Below are 23,549 nucleotides of genomic sequence, written 5' to 3' on the forward strand. Positions count from 1 at the left end.
TCAAAATTGGCTTGGCCTATAGAGGTTAGTGAGTTGCATGTGGATGAGTGGGGACAACACATGTTGCTATATATTCCATATGAGATGTTTACCTTTCAGTTCAGCAATTTAGTAGTGACATTGTTGACATTCTTGATGTTGATATGAGATATGGCAGCGACATCTTGAGACATGATGAGTTGGTTTCCTTGCACATAGGCACTGTGTTTGGCATCTTCTTGTTCACTTGGCTGATTCAGGAGATGGACAATTCGCTGATCATCTATTTCTACACCCAAGATCATGCTGATAGGTTGGTTTGGGATCTAGTTGTTAACAAGATGTATGCTTTGCATTCGTGGATTATGTTGTGAGACTACACAGTCTGAGATTTATGACAAGAGTCGTGCAACCTACAGGCACAAGGAAATTACAGAGTGATATGGGGTTCTAGTATTGGCTTATGGACTCATGATTGCGTGAGTACAAGCAATCTCAAGGAGGGAAGAATGTAGTGTCCCCTTTTCTGGGACATTAGAAAAAATAAATAGGCCAACCAAATTTAAATTAATATTGACTATTGAGGACCTAATGCAAAATTATTAAAGTGAATTTAATATTGAAAAAGGGGTTAATAAAAGAGACAAATTGGCAAAAGGACAAGGACAAGATCAGGGAAGCTAAAGAGTCAAATAACGAGTCTTTAAAAGATGGAGTTCATTTTGGATATGGTTGGATTTGGCTATTGTTTTTAGTTTTACCTTTGAGGAAGTGAAAGCTTTGCTTTCAGTTTCATGATCCTAAGGATGAACACCTTTAGGCATTTCTTGTGAATCAGACGCAAACCCGGTGGTTTAGTCTTGTGGTAGATTCAAGATGGAGTTCACGTTTGCATATACAAGTTCTTTCTTGATGTTTCCAATTGGACTGTAATATTGTTTTTAAGGTTGGATTTTAGATATCTGGTTATTGTATTGCTGATGTATAATTGCAATAACATGTTTTGAAGTATTTTAATGATCATTTACTGGTTTAATCTGCTGGTTTGATTTGCAAACAATATATGTTGTTTTCTAAAAATAATTTGTGAGTAAATTTGGGTGAATACCATTAGGGATATTACAAAGTATAATGTGTTGTTATTGTGTATTTCAAACTAAGGATTTGGTTTAGATTTAGTGCATTTTTGTATTGGTGCCTAAACTAGGGTTCGTGCCTCAGTTGACTAGAGTTGATGCTTCAATTTTCAAAGTTGGTGCTCTCTGAGAGTCAGTGCTCTGTGTGAGTTGATTCTCACTTATGTAATCAGTTTCAGTGCCAAATTTTGTTAATTAATTTTTTGTATGTCGTGGCTTTTTACTCGAAAAGCTTTTCCTTGAGAAATATAGTGTTAATGTTTTGATGGTTTCTCATGTTAAGTTTTTATGTGGTTTCATGTGTTTAAAAATTCAAAGTTTTGAAATATAGATACATCCCACCCTTTGTTTCAGTATTTACTATGTGTTGTTCAATTGGTATCAGAGCCAAGTTGACTTTGGGAGCTTGGAGGTTGATCCTCATTGTATACATGAGTTCTCTTGAAGGTCTTGTTATAAACAAAGCACCTTTATTTGATGGCTCCAACTATGCTTTTTGGAGTGTTCAAGTGCATACTTAACTAGTGGCTATTGGTTTTTATATTTTTTATAGTGTCAAGACTGGTTGTACAATTCCTTTAACTCCAACAAATGATGACAAAAATATGGCTTTTGAAAACAATGTATAAGCCATAAAACCAATCTTATGTTGCTTGTCAGAGACAAAAGTTTTGAAAGTCATGCATTGCAATACAACTGAGCAATTCTGGGAAAAACTTCAAAAAGCACATGAAGAATCCTTAATTGAATAAATGTTGTTTATGGCCATGTTAGAAGTACATGATTAAAATCAAGAACGTGAAAATTCTACTAAGAAAGAATATGGAGAAATAATTCTTGAACAAGAGCTAATAAGAGCTTTAAATAAAATCAAGAAATTTAGAGAGAAAATTTAGAACGTGAAGTTGCTACTACAAGAAGAGAATGAGGCGAATTCCAAAATATCTCAAGTTTGTGGAGAAGCAGAAAAAATGATAGATGATTTGAAGAAGCAAAGAAAATGAAACCAAAAACTAGAAAACAATTTAAGGAAGAAGACTTTGAAAGACTAGAACTTGAAATTTATCACTTAGAAAGATAAATCTTCGACACAACTGAGAGATGAGAAGATTAATCAGTTTTTTTTTGCCCTTGGACAAGTTTATTGCCTCACAAAAATCCTTTAAGTTAAAGGTGGAGTTGGTCTTGAACAAGGTTAAAGTTCAATGTCTACAAAATAAGAGCAACAAAATATTAGTGTTTATAGCTCAAAGGTTTCAATGTAAAAAACCAAAAACAATGTTTTTAAGAAGCCTCATATCTCAAGACAAGTGCGTACGGATAGGTTTAGCAATTCTTGTTCCCAGCCACATAAGATCAGTGAGACCATGTTCTAGAGTCACTAGATAGTGACACTCCTCATTTGACAGTATTCAGAGTTGTTCCACGACCCTTTGTTGCCCTGTTCCTTATCCTTTGGTAATGGACTTCTTCTAGCCAAGGAAGGACCCCTACTCCTTTTCCTTGGTGTCTTCCTTTGCTTCTTTATTGCTTTGTTGCTTTGTTTTTTCATGGGTACCATTTGGTGTCCCTATTGTGGATGGTTTCCCTTGTTTGTAACCTTTTAGTCCCTTAGACCCTTGTTGGTCTCTTGTTGGACATTTAAAAGTTTTTCTTATCTTATTTTATCTCTTATGGTTATTGTTTCTCTCTTGCACTTTTGGACACAAGGCAATCAATTGTAGAATGTTTGCAAGAAATGATTTCAGACTTAGGATTAGGAAATTTTTTGCTACTCTAAGAAGTTACATTGTTGCATGGTACAAATTTTATAGTCTTGGTTACATTGTAAACCTTTGCAAAAATGGTATGGCTGACTTTACTAAGAAAAAGAAGTCTCAAAAGGAGGATAAAGAAAAGGAAGTTGTTAAGGTTTGGAGAAAGAAAGAGAAAGAAGTGTTAGTGGAACTGATCATGCTAACAACCTTGTTTGCGCAATATGGAAAAGACACGTGGTATATAGAGAGTGGCTTCTCTAGTCATATGGTTGGAGACGAGAAAATATTTCACTCTTTAATGCACTAATGGAGGTAAGGTAAGATTTGTTGCTAATAAATATGCAAAAATCAAAGGTATAGGTACACTTGTTTGAATGATTGTAAGTCAAAATTGAAAATGTTTTACATGTAGAAGGTCTGACACAAAATCATTTAAGTGCGAGTCAGTCGTGTGATCGGGGATATTGTTTGTTTTTAATTTTTTTAATTCAAATTGTTGTGAGATTAGAAAAGAAGGTAAACTTAATGTTCAAGTAAGTAGGGCTGCTAACAATTCATATGCTTGATGAGTTCAAAAGGGACAAGCTAGAGTGATTTGTCTCCATCATTGAATTGTTGTTTGCATTGAAGGGGAGTTTTTATTGTAATATTTTCTCAGCCCTATTTTGGTTGTGCAATTTGGTTTCAATTATGCATTTTTTTGTGTAGGCACGCTGGTTGGTTTTTTGATTGATGTTAAATGGGGAGAAACATGTTAGGGGGAGTTGCTTTGTTTTAAAAGTTAGTTTGTTTTAGTCTACTTTAGAGCTTCTTTGTTTCAGATGGGTTTCAGACTTGGTTATGGATTTGTGGCACCTTGTCTTGGAAGCAGAGGTGGATGCATATGGGCATCCATAAGGCATCTGTGAGCATCTTGGTGGCTCTACATAAAAAATGCCTAGTCAACTTAATTTTTGACCAAAAAATAAAACATGTTCAATATATCATTTTTTAACATTAATTTTGCGCCCAGTTTTATATATTTCTAGTATTTCCCTTAATTTTTCATGTTTCTAGCATTTTTGTCAAATTCAATACTATCAAATGATATCGATTTTGTATATTTTTGACATTTGCTTGCATTGTATATAATGTTATGTCTGTCTGTTTGTCTTTCTATTTGCCTGTACCTACCTACCTACAAATCTACCTATCTACCTATCCATCCATCCATCTATCTATCTATCTAGCTACCTACTTACCTACCTACCTACCTACATACCTACCTATCTCTCTACCTAACTAACTATCTATCTATCTATCTAAAAAGGGGTGATCGTTGATTATGTTGTCATTGGTGCCAAAGGTTGAGGATCAAAGTTGTATAAATCTCATAGGATTATTCAGTAAATGAAACTCGGTTGAGCTTCCTGTTTGCTTTGTTTAGTTGCTTGAGTTTCTTGCAGTGTTTGAGGTGCTTGAGCTACTTAGCTATGTGCTTTATTTGGTTGGTTGGTTGGTTGGTTGAGTTGCTTGGCTGGCTTGGTGAGCTACTTGGGTGTCTTGTTGAGCTAGTTAGATGTCTAGTTAAGCAATCTACTTGTCTACTTGTTTTCCATGTCAGATTGATGTGTCATGCCATTGCCTGAATATTCTACAGGCACAATTCTATAATTATTAATATCTATTTTCCTTAAAGATGAGGACTTGTGGGATGGGTCCTCTATTTGGCTTCAGAGTATATAAAATAGAAACTTTCTATGTTTATATTTTATGGTGGGCAGATTATATACTTGTAAATACAATGAGACCAAACTATTCTTATTTTCCATAAGTATCTTCTAATAATCATGGTGAAGCATCATAGGGTCATTTGCTAAAAGCAATTTTATCGAGTGAATTCTAAATGACTTCAAGCAATTCTAATTGGCGTTACTTTCTCTATAGAGGGAACATTTGATATATATCAAAAAATAAGTTTGCAATGTAGTGGATTCTTTTTGGTTATGTACATTTTGATGAAAAATTCCAATTGTTTTATTTGCATGAAGCCGAATTGACTAATAATGGAGTCATTTCTAGAAGTTGTCAGGTGTCTTCTTCAGGAGGTGTCGTGTGAGAAAAATCATTTAGTGCATGGTTGGAAATAGCAGGCTGGCTCTTTTTAGAGTCATGCTTATTTGAAGTGTGGGTATTCCTTTTCATTGGTCTGCTAGTTTGAGTACAGCATATGTTTATATTTGTTGATTTTTGAGCATTTAAGAGCCATGCTTGTGGTGTATTTTCAGTTTTGAAGAAAAGGTAGGGCTGACTAAGTCTAGTAAATTTTTATTTATTTTTCTATCTTTTCTGTGAAGTTGCCGATTGGATTCAAATTTTGGGTGCGGGTTTGATATTTGGGTTCAAAATTCGTCCAAATTTTTTGAAGGGTGGGTTCGAATTTGTTTTGGGTTCAGCCGTACAAAAACATGTTCTTTAAAAAAAAAAATGTGTGTGCATGTATATGTATATGTAGATATATGCAGTAGCAAATAAGTTCATACACCACTATGCTAATAGTAAAGAAACATGGCAAAATACACCACCGTATATATTAATCTGTTAGTCAAAATGCCATATGTTTTACTTTTTTGGCCTTTTCAATGGTCCACTTTAGGCTTCAAGGGTTGGATTGACTAAACTAAAGGGCCACCACTGCAAAGTTGACAAGGAATATAATGAAAAATTAAAACTGACTAAAATATATAGGATAGTGGATTTGTAAAAGTGTCAGTGACTTATAGCATATCTATGTTGGGCGACTAGTATAGATATCAGGTATTTTCTTAGCATTGACTTGCGATAATGGTAACTAATAAAGAACCTTAATAAGATTGCATAAGATAAGAGTTAATATTATGATGTGGTCAAAGAAATATGAATGACCTAGCAGAGGTATAATGAGTCGTCAACACCAACAAAACTAAGTGGCAAATTTTCTTACATTAGCAATTATATGCATGACATGATTGAGATTAGTCAATGATTAATAATGGTATAAAGATCCTATTCATTGTTAGCAACAGAAAGGGGATTGACTAAGACCAAAGTTGCATGGTCATGAATATGGATACAGTATTGTATATGGATATGGCTGGATATGAAATTAAGGGAAAACACATACATATATTTAACACATTCTCAGTTATTAGAGGAGATTTTCATTATTTCAAAATCAATAATACAAACAATTATAAGTTAATTTAACATTTCACAATATGCAAAAATAGTATAGTTGCATTGGAAGGCAACCCAAAAAAAGGGTCTTTGAAATAGAAAACCATTTCATTTGTTTATGCCATAAAATCTAAGTTGTTGATTTGGGTTCGAGGTTTGGGTTCATGGGTTTGGGCAAAAAAAAATCACATGTGGGTTCGTGGGTGTGTTCGTATGTATATATATGTGTGTGTGTGTGTACATACATACATACATACATACATATCTATATATAGATGTATATACATCTACATATATGTATATAAAAGAGAAACTTGGGTTTGTGGGTGGGTTCGTGAATATATATATATAAAAGAGAAACATGCATAGTTGCAAAGCTAAGTCATTTCACAATATGAATATATGTTGCTTGATCATTGATCAATGTCAAATGTCAACAATAAACATTAAATACTCGCTCATTAATCTATCTTCATTATTGTAAAGAAAATCATACATAATTATTGAATTGCAAAATATTGACTAGGTCATCAAATAATAAAGTTTGAAACATAATGATAAATGACAAGTGTTTGGTAGTTTATCAATAATCATAGTATCAAATGTGCTTCAAGGGTCAAATAAGTCATCAAAAAATGAGGGATCAATGGCTTCATCCTCAGTTGCAATTATATTTAGATCATCCTTGGAACCCAAACCGGTTCCACTAGTCAAAAATGCTGTTATACTAAGTAGCCGAATCGGGTATGGGAACGGGTATGGGTATGAAACATTGGTACAGAAAATTTTTGTTAGGTTATTGGGTACGGGTACTGGTACGTCTGCATATATATATATAATATGTATATGTGCTGCTGAAAAATATACCAATATCAAAACAAATTAAATTTAGAATTCACATACCAATACATATGCTAGAAGTTAAATAAAACCATTCCAAATTTCAGATTTTGAAACATAACTAATAGTAATTTACTTTGAAATTTAGTTTTTGATATGAAAAAGATCGAACTAGTGTCATGAAATATAGTCATTGTTTGAAAAAGAAATAATACTAGAAATTCAAATCACTGATCAGCTCCCTAATCAGAACCATATGGGTCATCATCATTATCAAGATTGTCATTAACATTGACATTAGATGATTGAATCCCACTGGTACTTGCTCTCAAAATATGCTGGCTACTTAAATCCTCCATTGGTGAGTTTGGTGCACCGATAGGAAGATCCAAGTCAATAGACTCTGGTTCTACATCCCATAACTTTGCTGCCCCTTGCTTGTAGTCATCATTTTTGTGAGTAAGAAGGTGCAAGTTTGAATGCACATAGACTAAATCCTCAGCTTTGCCTAATGCCAACCGATTGCGCTTCATTGAATGGATAAAGGAGTATGTACTCCAATTTCGTTCAGCTGAAGATGAACTAGCAACCCAATGATGCAAAGGGAAATCTCATTGGAGTCTCTAAAATTTAGGTAAATCAAATGAGTTTGTTAATTTCAAATTGACAACCAGATTTAGAGTGTGTATACAAATTCATAAACTTACTTGTGATAAAACTTTGATTGCTAGAATTTGGAGGTTTGGCAATTTGTGGCCATTGAGGTACCACCAAGCATGTGCATCCTTCCTATACTTGTCACGAACAGCAGCAAGACTTTGACCAGTGGATGATACAAAATCAGCAAATTCACTTGTAACTACATCCTCCATTTCAATATTAGGGAAGAGTTTAGCAATAGCTTTCCTACACCCTTCACCTACTTCTGCATCACGATATGGTGGCACCCTAGTTGGCAAAGCAAGAATCTCTTCACTATAATATTTGGGACTCAATGCAAAGGCAAGAAGATGGAGTGGGGTGGTCATTTTGTTCCATCGCTCAACACATATTGATTGCACCTCTTTGCAAAAGGTTTCTTCAGTGTCTTGCTCTCTTGCATTTATTACGGATCGCATATTCTCAATCATTGAGTCTATTCCATCATAAACCTCCCCCAAGCATGGCTTATCCATGTCAGTAAAACGTATCATACTTAGGATGGGCTCTGTGAAACTAAGAAGGTATTTTGCATGGCTCCACCAAGTTTCATCCAAAATCCTTGTCCTGATATTTGTTGCCCTCTCACTACTGGACTGCCTCCATATGTTCCATTGTTGGCTGATCACCATACTAGAAAGTGCTTCTCGAACAGCCACAAGCTGTCTCAAGACAATTGTATTTGATGCGAATCTAGTCTCAACAACCTATTTGAAAATTGGAAAACAAGTAATTAAAATAAAAAATATGTACATATATAATTTTGCTGAAATAAATAACTAAAGTAAAACATAAAATTTAGTATTTGAATATTGGATTACCTTCAATAGCTCCAGCCGTGAGAATAATCTGAAAATAGCTTGCAAGTAGTGGTGGTTTGTTATGGACATTTGGATATCTTGAGCTTCATCATAAACTTGTTTAATCCAAGCTATTTTAGTACCCAACTTCTGTAGCATGAGGTTGAGCGAATGCACGGCACAAGGTGTCCATAATATATGTGGGAATTGTGTCTCAACTAACAAACCAGCTGCTCTATAGTTCTTTGCATTATCTGTTATGACTTGGACAACATTTTGAGGGCCTATGTTATTAATGCTCTCTATGAGAATGTTAGCAATAAATTGAGCATCCTTTACTTGGCCTTCACAATCAACAGCTTTTAGAAACATTGCCCCTTTAGGGGACATTGCAATCACATTAATCAAGGCTCTATTTTTTGCATCCTTCCACTAATCAGAAATAATGGAAACCCCTGTTTCTCTCCATGAGGCCTTTTTAGGAGCTAATGAAATTTCTATATGTTTGACCTCCTTTGCCAATAAAGTGGTACGAACCTTCTCATAACTAGGGCCTATATACCCCTTTGGAGCTTCATTTATCTTTCTTACCATGCCTTGCCAATAGGGTGATCTAACAACTTTGAATGATAAACCGTTTGCACAGAGGCACCTAGCAATCGCTTCATTCGCAATATCTCTAGCATCATTATTAAATGCCATCTCCAATGGTACTCTTGCTCTCTTTGGATTTATACCCTCATCTTCATTTGTCCTCATAAATGGATGGCTTTCTACCACAATGTCAGGAGCAACACTAGGTGTATGACTGTGAGATGATGAAGCATGTGACTTCTGTGAGCCCCTTCCTTTAAGCAATGGATGTCCCGACCTACTTTGAACCCTTGCATCTGCTTCCTCTTGTTCCTTAATGTATGCTTCTACTTTAGAAATTGGTATAGGCATATGATCTTTTCCTGGACAAGATTTGATTCCCTTTCCAGGAATTGCACACAAATGCCCTTTCACTTGGCCATAGGAACTTGTATACTGTACGCCACACCTAGGACATATCCAAATACATGTCCCTCCACCAGGAACATGCTCTAATATTTGCACATGCATCCATAATGTTGAAGTTGGGTCAATATTAAAGGGAGGAGTCGTGCCTGCCATGATGAATTGTTATAGCTGCTAACACCTGTAATTCATACAAATATAACTTTTAGTTTTAAAAATTAAAACAAATAAATTTTAATATCACTAGTAAAATAATAAATTGAAATAAAAAACAGCTAATAATTGTATTTAGTATTTTAGATTTACTAATAGTAATTACAATAGCTTAATAAATAAACTTTAAACTTTAAACTTTACGTTGAAAAATTTAAAACATAAATAAAATCTAAATAATTTAAATATATAATAATATGACAAATAAAATTATAAATATGAAGTTTGAACATTCAAATATAGCTATATTATCATTTAACCTTAATACTACTTAGACTATATTAATATTTTATAATATAATCTTAGTACTTAGATTTCATTTTTGTAATACAACCTTAAAGTTAATAAATAAAATCTAAGTAAAATTAATAAATTTAAACTATAGTAATATTTTATTATAAATATTAAAACCTTATTTAAAAAAATAAATAAGGTAGACTATACTATAAACTATAGCTTTGTTAAAAATAACCAAAATAAAAAAATAATAAAAACAATCGCAATGAGGCAGAAACTTGCAGCTTCCGTCGCTAGCCACAAACTGCAGGTAGGAGAAGGAGGTTTGAAGGTTGCCATAAACGCTGGTTGAAGGAGATTGTCTGTTGTCTGTCGGATAATGGAGGTCTTCAGCCGTCTGCAAACTCCGTTTGCCGTTTGCTGGATAATGGAGGTTGTTGGCCATCTGCAAACTCACACTGGATGATGGAGGTCGTAATGCCAAACGCACAGATACAAATGCCGCCCGAAGCTGCAAACTCACACTGAAATGCCGTTGCAAACACGTGCAAACGGAAAAATGATAAAGGAAAATCGGCGGCCGCATAAAGTTAGGCAAAAAAAAAGGTTAAAGTCGATGGTCAAAGTCAAATGGGTGACGTGGAATCTCCACATCATCAGCACAACAAAGGCAAACAAAACGACGGTGAAATCTGTACCCTGTGCATGCTCATAGTTGATTCGACTCAGTTTCAGATTCCGAATCGACTCGTACCTGGAATCGATGCCTTGGATTGAGCAATTTGGCTACTTAGCTGTTATATCATCATCCTCCTCAACATGAGAGATTAGATGACTGAAATGTTTTTTTATTAGGTTTCTTTTAGAATTACATATAAAAAAAAAACTATTTAAAGTTGTTTTATTTCACATTTTGGACCCTATTGCTCGAGGTCCTCATGGGTTCGTCATGGGTTTGCTATGGGTTCGCCTGGGTTCGCTCCAGCAAGGACTCGGACGAACCCATAGTCCAGAAGGACCCGACCTGGACCCGCAACGAACCCAAACATGAATCTGGACCCGCAAGGACCCAGACTCAAATCCGGGCAGTAGGGGACGAATCTGGTATCTTAGTATAAAATTAAAAAAGATTGGATAAATGATTTTTTTAAAGAATTAAATTTGGGAAGATTTACGTAAAATTATAAAAAAATCAAATCATATGGCATTCGACATGGCTGGAAAAGAAAGGTATTTTGGGTACACATGTGTACAATATTTTACTTTTTGTGGGCTTTATTAGATACATATCCAAGTTGTATGCGGGGATATGCATGCCTAAGGAGGGATAGAGGAGTTTTGTGCTACTGTAACTAAGATAATTGATAACAATCTATTACTTTGCCTCAAGAGGAAAAGGATTAAGGAGAATAATTGATAGTAATTGTCATGAAGTGTGATTAGCATAATGAAAGAAGGTGATAATAAGACATGCCTTGTAACGTGACTTTTAATTCCAATTACAAGGTATAAGAAATCATTTACAATCATTTAATCAGAGGAAGGGAATATGACAACAAAGTGCTTTATTCAAGAGAAGGTTTTATATACATATAAGGAAAACTCCAGAACATGTAGAAGGAAGGCATCAAAATAAGATGGAAAAATATATTATTTATCATCGAATGGCAAAACAAGAACATCCGATTACAAGAGAAAGGTGATATCTTTTGAGCTGATTGATTTCTTAGTACCAAGAAGAGAATAACAATATTCAAAACTCATCTGTAATGTTCCCATCTTTCTAGCGTCTCAATGGAGTTCTTAGCCTTTCATTGTCCAAAGGCTAAGAGGAGAAACAAGGGAAAGATCAATTAATTATAAGGTTATCAATGATATGAATCATAGTTAAAAAATTTGGTTTCGGCAATATCTCGACCGATCCAAAAGTTTTGAAAATCTCAGAATCAGCAAAAACTATGAAAAATTCAGCAATAAATCGACACTTTTATTGAACATTTGAAAATGTACAATTTCTTAAAATTTTCTTAAAAGGGCATACATACACACCAAATTTGTAGAACATATAATAATTTGAGACATCCACTCTATATTGATCAACGTTTTGAGTTAAATAGTAATTCATAGCAACTAAACTTAGTAGATTAACATAATAATGGAATCATACACCAAAAAACAAGTAGTACAACATTTGAATATAAATAAGTTCAAAACATATAGAAGTCAAACTCTATGAAACTACAACTTCTGAATACTTAAGTTCAAGTTTCAATATAAATGAAAACTAAAATTAGCAATCATAAATTGCATCTACAAGTAAAGCTCAAAAGAGATCACTGCTGCTAGGTGGGTGGTGTTGAAGTAGTTGTTGTGGCAACATCCTCAATAGGTGTCTCAGGCTTGACAAAAGCCTCTAATGGATGACCAAGTTCATGTTCCTCCTCATGTGCTGCCATATCTGCATCCTAGTCATCTGTCTCCATCTCTAACTCAGCTAGCTACTCATCTGCCACTAAAGGATCACCCACATCAGCATCTGCATCCTCACCATCAAGAGGAGCAATCCAATCGGCTGAATATGGATCAATGTTATCCAAGTCAAGTTCTGGATATGAAGCTTGCCCTTCCACCTTCTTCTCGTGCAAGCAAAGTTTGTACTTCACATAAACACAGTCATTCAACCGCTTTTGAGTCAATCTATAATGTTTCTTTGTGTATATGCTTTGAAAAGTACTCCAGTTTCTCTCGTGGCCAAAAGCACTACAAGGCTGCGATAAAATTCAGATGGCAAGCTTTTGAAGATAAGGCGTTGTGGCACCATAATCTTCCCACCACAGATCTGTAAGGATTAAAATAAACCATTCATGATGTGGTAAAACTCAAATAAACTAATGAGCGAAACAAATGGTATAATAAATTATAAAACTAAACACATGTTCTTTTTACCTGGGTACAAGGTGTATCTTCTACATTTGCAATCTAGAGAAGAGAACAATGACCCCTCTTCCCTCTTGTAGCTCTGCAACTCATTAAGTATGAGGTCTCGAAGGTCCAAGTCAACAACCAATCTTCGAATACGTGTCCAAGCCAATTTGAACTTCTACATCTGCTTTAAAAGTGTTGGAGAAATAGAACTTGGGGTTCAAGTAGTAAGCAATTGCATGGATATGTTGGTGGAGTTGTCAGTTCCACCTACGATCAATGATGTTCCATATGGGTCTATTTTTGGTCTCATTTGACCTATATAAGTGCTGAACGGCCTCTTTGGCCCTATCCATAGCCCTATATAAAAAACCCATGGGGCTTTTATCCCCATCCACAATTCGTAGAACCTTCACCAACGGTTTTGACACCTAGACATAAAAAATTATACAAAAATCAGCCAAGGAAAATATTTCAAAATTAAATATTAAATCATCAATGAAGACTTGAAAACTTACTTTGAGGATCTCCTCCAGTAGCTTTTCAAAGCTAGAATCAAACACAATCCTCACAATCTTCTTTGTTTCAGGCTTCCTAGCATAAGGACTCTAACCATTTCTTATCTAGAAACATGCACCTTAGGTTTAACAATGTCTCATATATGCTTTGCAAGTTTTGAAAATTAGTAGCAAAGCATGTGACTTTTGCTCGTATAAGATCCTTACCACTAGTGTGCTCTCTCATAAGACTCAAGACCCATGTATGATTGTAGATGTACTTTGCAATATTCCTTCCATCTTCAACCACCTTCTCCACCCAGCTTAGTTTCCCTAGATCCTCAAGAAGCAAGTCAAGACAATGGGCAACACAAGGGCTCCAAACTAATGTGGGATGTCTCTCCATCAAAAGTCTACCAACTATCACATACACAGCTGCATTATCAGTCATAATCTGGATGACATTAGTCACTCCCACTTCTATTACCACTTCATCCAACATGTTGCACAAATTTTCTGCATTTTTTTACTTGATTAGAGGCATCAACTGATTTTAGAAATACCAACTGTCCCCTTAAAGAAACTATAAAGTTGATGAGCATCCTATTCTTGCCATCTGTCCAGCGATCATATACAATGTTCAGCCTTTTGTTACCAAACTTTTCTTTGCTCTTACACAAGCTGATGAATGTTCTTTACCTCGCTATCTAACAACAACCCACTCACCTCATAAGGAGTTGGGGGCTTGAACCCCTTACCACACAAAGAAATCAAAGTTACCACTTGATCACAATACATATGACATAAAGCATTGAAGGGAATATCATTGCGGATCCAAATTTTTCTAGTTGCCACCTTTGTCTTCTCATGCATCTCTTTGTTCCATGCAGTGCCTAGCAAGACGGGTTGAGCACTAGGAGTATTACGTGGAACCCAAAAGTCTTCTAAAGACCCACTCGCACTTCTCGATCCTCGTATACGAGGCCCAATAGAAGAACCCTCTCCACTTATTTTTGATCCTGTAGAATTAAAAGTCCCCATTGGGGCTGTCATGACATCAAATGTCCTCTATTTTTTTGCCTTACTTTGTGCACATTTTTGTAGGCTTGTCAAAGCCTCTCTTGTAATTTCTTCCGAACATACTTCACACGATGTAATATCATTGTTTGGAATCTTCACAAGATGGTATTTCAGTTGGCTTCTGCTAGAAGTCATATGCTTAAGATAATGGATACATTGGACGTGTCCATTGATTACCCATGGGATCTCATGTTTTCATGAAGGGTCCTTACCTTTGCAACCGCCAATCATCTTGTTTCTATAGGTACTGTCATTGACACTCGAAGTTTGAACTCTGCAAGTATAAGAATGAACAATCAAATATTAAATAAGTTTGATATCAAAAATAAATTGCAACAATTTTAAAACAGTATGAATATATAGAATTTAATGATTAAATAAATTTTTAAAACAGTATATTCATTAATTTAATGACATTTGGTGTTGTATTAAATAAATACAATATACAAAGTTTTAATTTCATGAACTTCATAAAATTTCATATTGTATTACTGTATTTGATATTTGTTATTATTAATTTAAAATTTTAATAAAATAATAATAAATAGTAATAGAATATTACAAATAATTATCAAAAAATAATTTATTGTTTACTCATACTTTTTATCAATTTTATATTTGAATTTTTTTAATAATTAGTATAATTTTTACTGTTTAAAGTCAATCCATGTCTGGGTTATTACAGAGGAAAGAGTTAAAAGTTAAGTGTCCTGAAATTCCAAATAAACCAACAAAGGGACAATACACTGAGCCAGATCCAGGATGGTATTAATATCTGACCTAGGTAGGCTTGGGTTTGGTTGGGTTATATAGACATACCCACGTTGCATGGGTTGGAGCCAAGCCGGATACAAGTTCGTATCAGAATCTCTTCTGGTTTGGCTAGCGAAACAGGTATCATAGTTCTAATTACATTTTGATATTTTAACGTTTTCAGTTGATAACATAAAATGATTTATGTAACATTGCATTTGTTGAAATATGATAGCTTCGATCAGATACTGATTATGTCAAATGTGCATGCATGTATTTATCTTGCCATTAATATCACAAGCGATTATCCTTCTGATTATCTGAAACTATCATATCAAATTGAGTATGCAAATCTGTACATTCAGATTATACCTCTCTTGGAGATCATGCAATATTTCCTCGCAAAATATCGATCAAGTATTGGATCGAGTTTATGATCCATCATTCTATGTAAATCAGAGGTCACAATAAGACTTGTTTATTAAGTGAACCAGCCCGATTAGGAATGGGTCTTTTGGAGTATTGATTATGTGACTTCATGCCTCTTCACCAAGAGACACATAATGAACTGTCAAGTCCACTCATTATGTGGTTCTTAGTATATATATATATATATATATATATATATATATATATATATATATATATATATATATATATATATATGGATTGACTCCAAGAGACAAAGGATCGAAATTGATAAATGCTCTCTCTCCCTTTGGATCAGTGTTTTCAGACTACAAGAAAGAAGTATCTCAGCACCGTATTAATGCTTTAACAGCATTACTCATCAGAGGAACTTGTTTAGATGAGGTCGCCTAGAATATAGTAGTGGGTATCATCATCAAATAATATAAAGCCAATATCTGGGGAGAAAATGGACTGCAAATGAATTTGAAAACAAAAGAGCAAAACGTAATTCTCACTAACTTTAAAATATGTTCTAAAGTACATTTTGGTCAAACATTTAGCTTTAGCCTGGATTTTGAAAATTGCTTTGTACACAATTCTTTCCTTGCAATATTCTAAATATTGAAATGACCAGAAAGTGATAATTAGACTTTAGACATTGGTGTCATAAGCTTAGCAGTTAATAGCGACATTTCTATTAGAAAATGATAACTGGATATTAATTTTATGAATTTATTTTTGTGCCAAGTGTGAAACTCAGAAAGATTAAAACAATGATATTTCTTCTTCTGAATTACAAATTTCCAAAATTATTTAAGATATTTAATGAAAGTGTTTCCTGCTTGAGTTTTCCATTTTTTAATATACTAAAGGAAAGTCTGAAAATACTTTTGGAAGATAAGCTAATTGACTATATTTTGTCCTCTGTTTAGGTGCAAAACGAGTGGGGTGCTTGAAAATTTGAGCTCCACTTTCTGTCAACTTTCACCAAGGAGAGATCAGAGTCATAAGCTCTGTGATGACACACTATTGAACCGTAAAATGTCAGTTCATGTTGCAGATGCAGGGGAGACAGCTGTTGTTGTTTCAATGTTTGAAGGAGAAAACCGTGTTTTAACTACAGAGAACGAACTTGGCAAGGCTGCATCCTTGAAAGCTAAATATAATGCGAATAAAATTTCTTCACAATTATGCACTGGTCAAAATAGTGCAAACTCGAAGAAACATGGAGGAGATGAGCTACTTTCCAATTTAGAAGAGATTGACTCTGAAGGTTGCATAGCTCCATCCATGAATGATTTATCATCAGGTTCGGTTGAAGATTGTATTCAAATACCTTCTGTTGCAGAGCCTAATAAAGAGATCAAACACAATTCACTCAACATTTCAATGCTTGAAGGTGAAAAGGATGGCTCAGAATCGGATACTCAGGAAAATTCTGGAGATGTTGCACTTATTGAAGAAGTAGAGGTTACTAATGAAGTCTTTGTGCCATTATGTACTGATGAGAACATGAACTTAATAGGAAGAGAACAACATTTACCATTCCCAAAAAATATACTCAGTGCTGAAGGCCGTAAAGGTTTCACAATATTTCCACCCATGAATAATTCAAAACAAGTGTTGGTTGAAGACTCTAGTCTGAGACCCACAACTGTGCCGCCTTGTAAGGAAACCAACCAAGTAAATACAGTATCTAGAGGTGAAGTTTCTGATTCTGCTACAAAATCAAGGGATGGAGATATGCCTACTTCCTTGGTTGGGGACTCTCAAGCTTGTGTGTTGATAACTGATTGCCAGAGCATAGTAAAACCTTCTGTGGGCAAAAGTAAAAAGGAGAAAGGAGATGTTGTTGCAGAATTTCTTCCTCAAATTTCTAAAAGCTTGGACAAATCACATGCTAAAATAGGAGAGAAACATTCTGGCAGTTATCTTGTTGACATGTCTCTCAGTCAGGTTCCAACTAATGGCTCAAGATTATCAGGTACGTGTTTTGATTTAAAAGACCAATCCATTCCATTAAACAAGATGTTCTTAGATTGAAGAAAGTTGGTTAAGATCATTTTATTTTATCATTATAGTTCATCTGATTTTAGATCCTCTCTTAGCTGGTAAGGACACAGTAAAGAGGGTCAATGCAGAAGTAGGTATTATAGATGGAGAACCATCCCAAAGAAGCAAAAGGAGAAATCCAGATTCAAAGGATTCAAAATGCCGGTTAGTTCAACACTTGAGATTCTTAGAGTGGCAAGTTGATGTAACCGTTTTTAGCTCTTCTTGTTGATGGACTTTTCTTGGTATTACTAGATAATGCAACCTATAGTAGTAGTTCATACATGTTAAACATAAGCTCTTGCTCATATATGTTAAATATAAACTTTATTGGAATTCGAGAATGTGAAGATGACATCTCAGTGACAACAGTGTTATGTGAGGTCACAATTTATTAGCCATTTCATGGATGCTTATTTATTAACATTTTTTATGTGAGTTTTTGCTATATGTTTCTTGTTTGTGGGTAATTTGCAACTGTAAATGGCTACCATTCAATTTGATAATTTCCTGATGTATATATGATCCAGAAGTTTTTCCATATCAAGGTTTATTCTAAATGATAAATCCAATGATATTTGTGATCAGAGATGCAGTTGATACAAGGGATTCCATGTTGTTCAACCAAGGGAATGCAAAGCAAAAGGAAACTACTACTAAAAGAGCAAGATTGAGTGGACTGAATGAGCAGATTCATCGTGCAATGCCAAAAAGTCAATGTAATGCTAATCAGATGAATGCTCCTAAGGATACTTTTGGACTGAAGAAGAAACTGAAGGCTGAAAAGTTGGAAAATCACAGTAAACATGAAACAATCTCATCTGATCTTATAGACATTGTAAAGGGGGAAGAGTTCAATGCTTCTGCAAAGACACAGGAGCATTGTTCTCCAATAAAGATTGGGAGTGAAAACAATCGAGGTGGTGTGAGATTGAAGAAAATAATGCCAAGACGTATGGATGAAAATGAGGCATCACGTTTAGTCCAGGAGATGACAAAGGAACTAAGAGCAGCAGTTGGTAATGGTGCCATGGAGGATCTCGGTAAGATTGATGCTTATGATGAGAGACTTTTAGAGGCGTTCAAAGCTGCAATGAAAAACACATTTAAAAGTGACCATAAAAGTAACACGTGTCATGTAAGAGTGAACAAGCAACCCCAAAAGAGAGGGAAGATACGCGAGAACCTTACCAAAAAAATTTATAGTACAGGAAGTGGAAAACGACGCCGTGCATGGGATAGGGATTGTGAGATCGAATTTTGGAAATCTAGGTGCAAGAGAGAAAAACAAACCAAACAGATAGAGACACCTGATTTAATTAAGAGTATTTTGAAAAGGAGCCTTGATGCATGCTCTGAATCTCCTGAAATTGAAAACAAGTCCAAAATAAATGAAGTTGATCCAATGCTTTCAAGGTTATATGTAGCAGACAACTCTTTATTCCCAAGGAAAGATGATATTAAGCCGCTCTCTGCTCTTTCAGAATCAGAAGATCTACAAGCAGGAAAATGTAATACAGGGTTAAAAGGAGAAGTAACAAGTAACAAGCTTGATATGTTGGGTTCTAATCTAAATAATATTGCTGGAAATATTCATCCAACCAACAGTTACTTAGATGCTGAGAATTCAAATTCTAGTCTTAACATTGGACCCTTACAAAATACTGTGTCAAAAGAGAAATCTGGCGATTCTGGAGAGGCAAATCTCGATAAAGTGGTAGAACCAAAATCTGGGAAGTCTGATGATGTGAAAATTGACAAAAGGAAGTGGGCCCTTGAGGTTCTTGCAAGGAAGATAGGTGGCAGTCAAAAGACAAATGAATTGAGCACAGGGGGAAAAGTTAGCTTTCCATTATTGGTAAGTTTTCTTCAGTTACACTTTGTATTGTAATTTTTAATACTCAATTATTAATTTTCAGTACTTTGTTGACATGGCTTTCTGATTCCTTTGAATATCATATGTGCAAGCTAATGCAATTTCTACATTGTTTGTCTATTGAACCAGACTCAGTTACCTATAGATATGAGGCCAACCTTGCAACATGATCGTCGCAGTAAAGTCCCCACTTCAGTCAGGCAGGTATGTCATCAACCCAAGGAAGAAAGCACGACTTGATTTGTAACTATTATTTGTATAAAGTTTTCTGCTGCTATAAATTGCGCAATCTAATATTCATGATCCAATTAAAAAATAAATCTGATAAAACATTATCTGTTTTAAAATTCAAACACTTGATTTGTTAAAATATGCAGAATATTCATGACATATGTCTCTAAAGACGGTTTACAGTTAAAGAAGAAATATGACCAACCATTTCATATGATATATTACCATTATAAAATTTATTTTAATGTGCAATTCTCAAGCGATAAGTGGTTCTTGTTTGAAGAGACAAAGAAAGATGTGTTTTATCTCCCTTTTTAATTTCTGCTTTTAGATAGGGTGATTTCAAGACTTTTCTTTCCTTTTCCATAGTTTTGGAGAATCTTTGGGCACCCATATTTTAACTGTTTGCCAAGGTTATGCTGATTTTGCCCTATTTTCATCTAATACATCATCTTAGGAACTGCTTATTATGGATCTTCTCAAGTGTCTGATTCTTTATAAATTATCTTTCTAGGAAACTCAGATGGTGCATATAAATTCTAACTAATCACTCTGTATCATTATTGGAAAGAAACTAAAATGTATTTAATATTATCAGAGACTAAAATGCTCACAAGTTTAAATTTATCCCAATATTTTCCTTTAGTATTTGATCTTCGTATGGGTGTTTTCGTTACTGTGTGGGCAATTTTAAGACCTTTTATCCCATTTTCCTTTGCCCTGAAGTCTCTGGACCATCTATATTTCAACTATTCAATAAGGTCAAGCTGAAATTCAACCAGTTCTCAGATAGGTTAGTTTAGGAACTGCTAAGGATGGCTTTTCTCAGTTAGCAAGGTTAATAAATCATTTTGTTTCGTTGCCTAAAGATACTAAAATGATCTTTTAATGGTCTATTAACATCTATTTTGTATACTATACATAACTGGGAGCTTATATATGGTATCTGAATGTTCAGACAATTACTGACAATCATCTTGATTCATGCAGATGCAACTAAATCGTTTTGTGGAACTTTACCTGAAAAATGCAAACATGAAAACAATTAGGAGAACAGCAGAATCTGAGTTTGCTGTTGCGGATGCAGTCAACATGGAGAAGGAAATATACGAGAGATCTAATAGTAAAATTGTTTATATTAACCTTTGTGCCCAAGCCTTGTCCAAGCAAACATGTAGCTATAAAGCTGTAGAAAATGATGATGCTTACTATGAGTTGAGAACTGAATTAGGGGATGATGTTACGACAGCTCTTAAGAATGCGGGCCTTATATCTGACTCCCCTATAGGAAGCCCTTATCGTATAACTGAAGATAGTGGGGTTGAAATTGACACTGTAGTTGAAAACACAGATGATGCTACTGTTTGTGTTGAGAATGTTCTGGAACTGGACTGTTGCCCAGATTTTGATATATATGGAGACTTTGAGTATGACTTGGAAGATATGGAAGATCTCGCAACTTCAAGCATTTTAAATAGTATAAGCATCCCAGCAATTCAACCAAAAGATGCAGCCTCAAAAGTGAAGGTGGTACTGTCAACTGGACAATGGAGTAAGCAGTCTGCGAATGAACAGGCTGAAGGACATAAGAAACAAGTATGTGTTGAACAGTCAGATACTGGGGAACTTATACCCTTCCTAAGTAGGGGAGAATCCAAATCCGAGGAAAACAATGATATGCATGTAAGAAGTGCCACAGAAGGTTCAGAAATTTTGGCTTTAACTATGGACAAAAATCATTATGCCGTATCTTGCCCAGACACGGGTAGAGACATGAAATCTCTTGTGCTAAATATTGCTCTGAGTGAAGATGGTCACTCTGATCATACAAGTCTTGAAGGTCCTGCCAATTCGATTGGAATTCAAGATCAATCATCTTTCAGAAAAAATGATTTAGACCAAGTTGACTTGCAAATCAACTCTTTTCCATGTCCAGTGAAAGATAGTGTCAGTGATTCTCAGTCAGTAAGTGATTGGTTTAGTGCTGCTGGTGATGGTTTAGATTTAGCAGAATTGCCCCCTGGAGCCGTCAGGAACAATATGAAGAGAGGGAACCCAGATTGTGAGAAGGATGTTGCACTTTTAGAGACAAATAAACAGAATGCTGAAATAAACCATAAGGTCTCTGCTCCAGTCCAGCCTGGAGGTAACTGCCCAAAGAAGGATTGTGAGATAAGGCATAATAAGCCACGATCTGATGTTAGTCATTCAATCTGGAAGAAGGTATGATTCTTCTCAATGCCTAGTTTATATGTAATTTATCTGCTGGTGTGATTCATATGTCAGTAAAGCAAGCTTGTATTTTGCTATTTGACATTGATATCAGAATTTCTAAATTTCTAAATTGCAGGAACTAACTGATTTTTATCCTGAGTTGCCTTCTTGTCACATTTATCTACTTGTGGATCTTCCATCTGTTGAACTGAAAATACTGGAAAATAAGCTTGGTTACTATAGTCTCTTCATGTCATCTTTCAGAACAGATGAAGTAAAACATCTTCTGTACATACTACAGACATATCATTATATATTGAAATTAGGCAGTCATATAATGTAATGCCCCTCTTTGGGATGATCCTAAATCTTGCCTTAAATTCACAATTACAATTAAAATAAGCGATGTATATAGTTAGAATTATATCTTTATCAATCAAATGTCTTTATCAAGATAATCCTGCTTAGATCCTGCAACTATGTTATAAGACCAATTGTTTCTCTCAGGGTCCGGGATCTCAATTACAAATATAAATGCATATATATCAATATTCATCTATTTAGATAAATCACGCAATAACTTTGAAGCTCAGGAATAAAACCATGAATAGTTCCATTTCGCATCATTTATCATAATAAGGTTTGGAGAGGAAATCCACAAAGGGTACCCAGAGACATGTTTAGCCCAATTAAGCTCAAGAGCGCATAGTGTCCAAAGACAACTTGCCCCTTGGCCCACAAGTGGCAGCAATATTAACTAAGACAGTTCCATCAATAGGGGTTGCCTGCTTAATTCAAGGAAACCTAGGTCATTCAGGATGACTGTTCAGCCCAACTAAGTCCAAGAGTGCCCAACATTCAACTAAGACAAATTGCTCCTTGGCCTCCAAGTGCCAGGATTATCCACTGGAAAATTCCATCACTTGCTGTGGCCTACTTAATTCGAGGGGACTGGTCTACGGCCTCTCCATTACTGTTTAAATATTTCCTTCCATTCCTGTTCAATTGCTTGTCGGAATGAAGAATAGATAAACTTATTAGTTAAATAAGCTTAATAAAGTTTATTAACATCTTGGTAAAAGATATTTAAAGAGTAGATATATATAGTAATATTTATCCACATTGCATATACTAAGCATACATATCGAACATATTGTCATGTATACGACAATATTTATTATATACTATTATGGCTGTATTCTGAAATGCAGATCTCTTCACTCAATCCTGACTTGTTTTATCTTCCTTGATGCCCTTTATCAATGTGATTCCCCTTAAATATCCCTCAAGCAAGGATGTAGAGTTACTACTTTCTTAAGGTATATAACTCCTGACCATTTAAGGACTGAGGCGCCCCTTCTTAACTAAATTGCTTCCTTTCCAAAACCAACCAATGTGCGAGGGGATTTCTATGTGTTAGTTAACTGCTGCATTATGTATTAGTTAATTAAATTGTTGCTTTATTCTACAGTTTTATTGGTCGTTGAAATGAATTTGACTGCTGAAGTGAATATGATTTTCGTAGCATATATTTAATTGATGAATTGACTTGTTGCTGCTGCCTTCTATGGATTTGAAAATTGTGATATCTATAAATAAGACAATTTTCTGTCGATCAATGCAGAGTTATTTATTCTTCCTTACAGGAATGGTTGAGG

The 23,549-nt window shown here is 34.9% G+C and overlaps 1 protein-coding gene across 1 annotated transcript in view; it reads left to right on the plus strand.

Annotated features, from left to right (window-relative positions):
• Positions 1–23,549, plus strand: part of LOC149568408 (RING/U-box protein) — a 155,161-nt gene that overhangs the window by 99,066 nt on the left and 32,546 nt on the right. Inside the window, exons 9-13 of the mRNA XM_089821330.1 lie at positions 16,451–17,502; positions 17,627–17,735; positions 18,159–19,428; positions 19,576–19,650; positions 20,668–21,900. Coding sequence (XP_089677456.1) covers positions 16,451–17,502; positions 17,627–17,735; positions 18,159–19,428; positions 19,576–19,650; positions 20,668–21,900 — 3,739 coding nt within the window. The remainder of the gene's footprint in view (positions 1–16,450; positions 17,503–17,626; positions 17,736–18,158; positions 19,429–19,575; positions 19,651–20,667; positions 21,901–23,549) is intronic.

This window comes from Cupressus sempervirens, chromosome 3 (genome assembly GCF_028749045.1).
Source record: "Cupressus sempervirens isolate cs-2001-9-10 chromosome 3, ASM2874904v1, whole genome shotgun sequence".
NCBI classification, from domain to species: Eukaryota; Viridiplantae; Streptophyta; class Pinopsida; order Cupressales; family Cupressaceae; genus Cupressus; species Cupressus sempervirens.